This window comes from Zingiber officinale, chromosome 6A (assembly GCF_018446385.1).
Source record: "Zingiber officinale cultivar Zhangliang chromosome 6A, Zo_v1.1, whole genome shotgun sequence".
NCBI lineage: Eukaryota > Viridiplantae > Streptophyta > Magnoliopsida > Zingiberales > Zingiberaceae > Zingiber > Zingiber officinale.
Window position 1 is genome coordinate 124121674 of NC_055997.1, and position 7550 is coordinate 124129223.

Consider the following 7550-nt stretch of genomic DNA (forward strand, 5'->3'; position numbering starts at 1 on the left):
TTTATTTATTTTTGAGAGTTCGTAACTATGCGATTTGCCATTCCAGATATCGCTTGAAACTAGTGTTTGTTTTACCTCCCTTAGAACGTAACTATGCCATCTGTTCAGTATCTTCCCCATGGCTGAATCTGTCTCCTGATGATGACTCCCTAGTGGCAACCTACTAGGACATTACTTTATCCTCGCACGCCTGCAAAGTGCAAACTATTAATCTTATAAAGAGAGACAGATTGAAAATAAAAAATCAAAAAAAAAAAAAAAGGAATATGGCCGTGCTTATAAACCACGCGCTTACGCTTTAAGCGTACCTTTGTTTCGACAAGCAATTAGCAGTCGCCATTCGCTACGTCGATTCCTTATCCTGCTGCATCAGATCCATCGGAATTCAATTAGTGGCCAAGAGAAGAGAAGAGAAGAAGAAAACGAAAGAAATCATTGTAGGAAGGAATTCGAGTTGCAAAAAAAGGAGCATATTTACAGAATACTTCTATCAGGACTGCGTGAGAATCCAACATATGATTTATATTTCCCAAGGGGGAGAATAAAACCTATCAGCTTAATTTCTATGCTTCCAACCTAAAGCTAGCGTATGCAACCCAAAAGGAAGAATCACGACCACGGCTTATTTCTATCCGCATTGCCTTTGCCCTTTTCCGATACAAGAAGACTAGCTCCAGTCCATTACAACAGACACTGACAATCTGTAACAATCAACTTTCATCTAATTAATGGTGTTCATGCACAAACTGATTTTGCAAATTCCTCTGATCCTCTACTGATGTTTTACCTTGACTAGCATTTCCATACTCTGCAAGAAGTTTCAGAGTGAAGGCCTTGTTGAATGAAGTATTTTTCTCAGCATGCTCTAATATTCACAATGATTCTTCCATGATTAACAACCAAGCTACTAGGACATATTTGAATGACTTGAAAACACAAATGAAGATACACGAGGAAATAAAATAACTGGAAGGAAAACAGGTATGGCGTTAAAGTCTGAGAATATCATCATACCACTGGACCTTAAACTTATTTGAGTGAGAAAACAAAAATTATTGACTACTATTTGCTATTGTTGTAAAGGGCATTTCAGTACTTTGCCATCAATACTGAGTAGTACGACGGCCGCCAATGCTTTTAAGAAAGAGGAGCTTCGTCACTCTTCCACCAAGCTTTCCGGTGCATTCTTCCTTGCTCAGTAAACTCTCCCCTTCCTCCCTCACTTTTCTTTCTCAGACCTTCATCCCTCCAAGCTTAGAACAAGTATGGCCGAGGCAAGCTCAATTCTTCACCCCTCCAAGCTACCAACATCCAAGTGGAAGACTCCATCTCCTAAAGCTCAAAAAGCCACCTCTAGCGTCATCCCAAGTATCCTCTACAAGCTCATCTTGTTCGTCATCGTCATCGCTCTCCTTCCCATGTTTCCCTCCCAGGCGCCTGAATTCATTGAGGAATCCATCTTCACCAGACTCTGGGAGCTTCTCCACCTCCTCTTCGTTGGGATTGCGGTGTCCTATGGCATTTTCAGCCAGCGGAACGCAGAACCAGATACAGACAAGGAGTTGTTACAGAAGGAGGAGAGCCCCCATAGTTTCATCTCACAGATGATTCATGCTTCACCAGTGTTTGACGAAGAAGATGATGGAATTGGTAGTATGAACGAGAGAAATATTCAATCTTGGAGTTTTCAATGCTACAAAAATGAACCACCAAATCTGGTCGCCAGTAAACATCTGCTGTTGCCCGTTCGAAGCATAAAACAACAAAACCAGGAGAACGATGAGCAGTCTACCTCAGCTAACTATGGAATTGAAGACCACCTGTTTGATTCAGAGAACGAGTCCGCAGTACTCCCCTCTCCAATCCCCTGGATATCACGCTCAGGGTCGAAGGGGAATAAGGTCGAACAGGTGGCCGGCATAAAAGGCAGTAGCATCATTCCCTCAACTCCCGCGTCCCCCACTTTGCCTTCCCCAAGGCACCTTTCTCCTTCGCCGTCGTTCTCATCCGACACGTCGAAGCCGAAGATTATCTACAAAAGCAAGGCCAGTCCGCCGCCGCCGCCGCCGCCTCCACCCTACTACCTCAAACATGAGCACGGAAATCACGCAACGGCCAGAAGGCTCAAAGAGGAATTGAAGAACTCGAGCAGGAGAGAATGTCGGGATGCCACCAACGACATAACAAGTCCAAGGAATGAGCAGGCCGATAATTGCGGGGAGGACGTTGCAGAGGCGTCTGGTGGTGCCACAGAAGAAACGTCAAACCATGAAGCAGGAGGAGGGGAAGCGAATGAGGTGGACAAGAAGGCGGATGAGTTCATAGCAAGATTCAGAGAACAGATCAGACTTCAGAGGATCGAGTCGATCAAGAGATCCACCAAGCAGCGAAGTAACAAGAAGCAACAAGTCGTGTGAAGCAGGTGACTATAGCAGTTTACACGCTTGTACATATACGTCAATGTACTGTCATAATTCTGCTTTCAACAGGATTAAAAACCAACGTAAACTTAGTTAAAATCATTTCGTGATCTTGTTCATTTTATTTGTTTTAATTTGCAATTAGCTATTAACACTAGCAGAGTTAAATCATTAGAAAAAAAATACAGACTCAGCTACGACCTCGGCTTTTTTATTAATCCTGATCCGGCAGAGATTAAGGGAAGGACCGGCTCCTTGACTTGTCCGCAGCCGAGTTCTTTTGATAGGTTGGGTGTGAGTCAGATCAGCTCTTCTTAAGTCGGCTTCTCTCAGATCGACTTCTGTTGGATCGGCAAAATTGTTGAGTCGAGCGACACAAGGACACCAATGAAGATCTCGGACCTTGGTGAGATCCATCTGACGCTCCAAGTTAAATTAGGAAGGAGGATTTGTAAAAAAAAAAATTAACAAAAAAAAGGGTAAACATAGTAATATCCCATGTACTTCTTGATGTTATCATTAGGGCATCTGATTTTCTTTTGGGGGATTTTTTATTTTTGAAATTTGTGCCAAAAATTTGTACATCATTATCGTCAGATTTTTTTTATTCGATAAATCTATCTTATCAAAATCTCATTGACTAATATTGAATTATAATACGACAATTTATTAAATCATGCACTTAGACATCTTAATTGACCAAAAAACTATGCTACTTTGACATTTACCAAAAGACACACTTTTTCAAGTGCACTTTTCTTTTTATCCTTATGACAAATTAATTTTTTTTTGTCGTTTTTCTTTTCTCTCTCTTCTCTTTCCTATCTCCTCTTTCATCAACAATATTTAAAATTTAGTTAATTTTTTGATAACATTTTAATATATTTAGAGAAGCTAAAATAAACTATGAATAGCAAATTTGAACTCCTTGCAACATCAGGAATCCACAGGAACTGAAATGAGTGTAATTTGAGGTCTCTAGGTCCATCAGTGGGTTTCGATCAAAATCCACTTATGGATCTAGAGAGCTCCGATTGCACCCATTTCAGTTTTTATGGATTCTTGGTGTTGCAAGGAGTTCAAATATGCTATCCATTGTTTATTTTGGCTTTTAGAAGGTGTTAAAATACAAGAAGAAAGAATTAGTAAAAAAACTTCATATCAGACCCACGTTGGGCCTGATATAAATCATATCAAGCCCAACGTGGGTCTGATATGATCATATCAGGTCTAACGTGGAGTCCTATTTTTTATTCTTTCTTCTTATATTTTAACACCTTCTAAAAGTCAAAATAAATAATGGATAGCATATTTAAACTCCTTGCAATATCAGGAATCCACAGAAACTGAAATAGGTACAATCGGAGCTCTCTAGGTCCATCAGCGGGTTTTTGACCGAAATCCACTGATGGACCTAGAGACCTCAGATTACACCCATTTCAGTTCCTGTGAATTCCTGATATTGCAAGGAGTTCAAATATGCTATTCATTGTTTATTTTGACTTTTAAAAGGTGTTAAAATATAAGAAGAAAGAATCAGTAAAAAGGCTCCACGTTAGGCCTGATATGAATCATATCAAGCCCAATGTGGATCTCACTCTATTAGGAATGCTCAATTGTTTTAGGAACTCTTCATTTCATAATGGATGTGTTTATGATTGCTCTAAGTAGAAAAATAGATAAGGGCATCAATGCATATCCTCTTACATAAATGTTTCAGCTTGTGATGAAATCAAGTGGAAAAAGACAGTAGCAAAACATTGAGAGTTCTCTGACAAATTAGAGAATGTATAATGCTTCATTACCTGTAAGAAATACATATGCAAACACTTATAACAAATAGTCATAGTATAGTTATTGAAAAAAAAGAGAAGATACGTATAATTCCAATAAATAGAATTGACACAATACCAGATAGACCTAATTCTTTTACTAGCATGTAACTGTAAATAAGTCATGACTCACTTATTTCTTCTTTCTTTGTAAAAGAAAATTAATCCAGAAAATGAGATCACTTACGAGAAATAAGGGAAAAGGACAAAGAGACACCACTCCAAATTCTGAAGGATGAAAAAAAAAGTGTGTCAATTATTTAAATGGGAAAAAGATACCAAGCAAAAGGCAGAGGAATTGCAAAAATCATTACTTTTCAATATCCAATCCAGCATATTTGAAGAGGTATTCAGCAGTTAAGGCTTTTCCAATGTGCATGATTTTTCAAACCCCCAACAAAGACATACATCATGAACTGAGATTTAAGTCAAAATAAAATGCTACATTGGAAATGAAGAGTTCCTAAAATAATTGAGCATTCCTAATAGAGTGAGATCCACATTAGGCCTGATATGGAATCATATCAGACCCAACGTGGGCCTGATATGATTCATATCAGGCTTAACGTGGAGCCTTTTTGTTGATTTTTTCTTCTTATATTTTAATACCTTCTAAAAGTTAAAATAAATAATGGATAGCATATTTGAACTCCTTGCAACATCAAGAATTCACAAAAACTGAAATGGGTGCAATCGGAGCTCTCTAGGTCCATCAGTGGATTTTGACCGAAATCCACTGATGGACCTAGAGACCTTAGATTACACCCATTTCAGTTCCTGTGGATTCCTGATATTGCAAGGAGTTCAAATATGCTATCCATTATTTATTTTAACTTTTAGAAGGTGTTAAAATATAAGAAGAAAGAATCAACAAAAAGGCTCCACGTTAAGCCTGATATGAATCATATCAGGCCCACATTCCATATCAGGCCCAACGTGGGCCTGATATGAAATTTTTTTTCTGATTCTTTTTTTCTTGTATTTTAACACCTTCTAAAAGTCAAAATAAACAATGGATGACATATTTGAACTCCTTGCAACACCAGGAATCCATAGAAACTGAAATGGGTACAATTGGAGCTCTCTAGGTCCATCAATGGGATTTGATCAAAACCTACTGATAGACCTAGAGACCTCATATTACACCCATTTCAGTTCCTGTGGATTCCTGATGTTGCAAGGAGTTCAAATTTGTTATTCATAGTTTATTTTAGCTTCTCTAAATGTATTAAAATGTTATCAAAAAATTAACTAAATTTTAAATATCGTTGATGAAAGAGGAGATAGGAAAGAGGAGAGGGAGAAAAGAAAAACGATAAAAAAAAAAAGTTTGATTTATCAGAAGGATAAAAAAGGAAGTACACTTGAAAAAGTGTATTCTTTGGTAAATACCAAAGTAGTATATATTTTTTGGTCAATTAAGATGTCTAGGTGCGTGATTTAGTAAATTGTCGATTATAATACGTACATATAATTAATATATAAAAATAATATTATTAAAATATCTTTAATAATAATTTATAAAGTGTATTTTGACTGACCAAATTTTTGTCATTTAATATTAATTTTTTATATTAAAAATTTTTGGCTGGGTTGATTTATAATTTTAAGTGATTGTGAGCCAATACAAAAGGTTAATAATTTTTAATATGATTTAATTATTTTTTTACCTTTTTTTTGGTTAAGTCTTTTCTATTATTTTTTTATTGGAATGTTTTTTTTACCCTTTTTTCCTACCCATTGTTTCTGTTGTTTGTCTTTTTTCAAACCGTAAACCGTTTTTTTGAACATTAATTTTTTAAGTTTTTATAATCAATTTTTTTCCAACAATTGGGTTAATTTTGGATTATATTAATCCTCTCTTTTATTTTTTTTCGCATTCATCCTACATCCAGAAGTTATTACATTCCTATTTTTATAATCCATTTCATTTTTATTCTTTCAAAATAGATCCAAATTATCATGGAGGTTTTAGAAATTTTTCTAATTTTGAAAAAGCAATTTCGTTCATGTAATCATCATGATATTCAATATTCACAATTTTCTACTTCCACATATTACCCTCAAAAATTTTCAAATATTTTATACATTTTATAATTTCCTCCAAAATTTTAAAGTTCTCAAAATTTACCGGCTCCTCCAAGTAATGCCCCTCAACCTTCATTTTATATTTATCTTTTCGAATATTGACAGTATATGGCAAGCAAATTCATAATGTCACCCCTTTCTTATGGAATTTTTTCTCCACATTCATGCTCTCATACAAATCAAGAAGGACTAGCATAAATGTATCCAGGACCGACAAAGAATCAATAACACCATCTGAACGGAGTTAAGTAATGAAGGAAGTTTGGGTATACATAATACCAAATGAGTCAAGTGGTCAATGAATGAAAAGATACACTTTGCAAAAGCATGGATCAATATTAGCATCGATCCAATCATCAATAATGATCAAAAGAAATAAACTTTTTGGAATCGCAGAATACTACAATAAGTATTGGTCTGATGGACTTGCGGAGCGACCTTAGGTGAAGGTAAAATCACATTTCTATAGGTTTCATCCGATGGTTAATGAATTTACAATAACTTTTATACATATCGTGAAAGTGGGTGGAGCGACAAGGATATGCTCATGAGAACACATAAAATATAGCAAGAAAATCATTGCAATAAATCCTTTAACTATAAATATGTTTGGCGAATTTTCAGAGATAGTGAGAAATATGCTCCACAGAGAGTCTGTCATCGTGCTAACAAACAACCCAAGACCTCAAAATCAAGAGGGCACACATCCTCATCCAATCTAGATGCTCCTATCAATGTAGATGATTGTGAAGTCCATACTCGTCTAATGGGGCAAAAGTTAGCAAAAAGGAATGAAAAATCTAAAACTAGAGACATTAATGACATGAAATTCAATACTAAATGGCAAAAATTGAAGAATTACAAAGATAGTGAATTGAGATGCAAAAGCACGAGTTGATAATGGAGTATGAAATCTTTATGAAGGATACTAGTGGGATGATAGAAGACTAACTTAAGTTACATTCTAAATTTTATGAAAATATTAAAAAGAAATATGGTATGTAGTGGATGTTTTTAAGATTATCTTTATAGAATTTATTATTTTTTATTTCATCCATATAATTCATTTTTATCTATATTAATGTTATTTGTATTGAAATGAGTTTTCCAAAACTAGGAGAAATAATTATCCGTTATAACTAAAGAGTCAGTTTAAAAATAGCGGTTAATAAACTAGATATGGATAAAATTGATCGTTATAAAAGTAGTT

At 35.5% G+C, this 7550-nt stretch overlaps 1 protein-coding gene across 1 annotated transcript; it reads left to right on the plus strand.

The window, feature by feature from the left end:
* Nucleotides 1–1147: 1147 nt before the first annotated feature.
* LOC121997884 lies at nucleotides 1148–2522 on the plus strand. Its single transcript, XM_042552549.1, has one exon. It carries the CDS (start codon nucleotides 1266–1268, stop codon nucleotides 2415–2417), a length of 1152 nt encoding a protein of 383 aa, XP_042408483.1. The 5' UTR covers nucleotides 1148–1265; the 3' UTR covers nucleotides 2418–2522.
* The last annotated feature ends 5028 nt before the right edge of the window (nucleotides 2523–7550 follow it).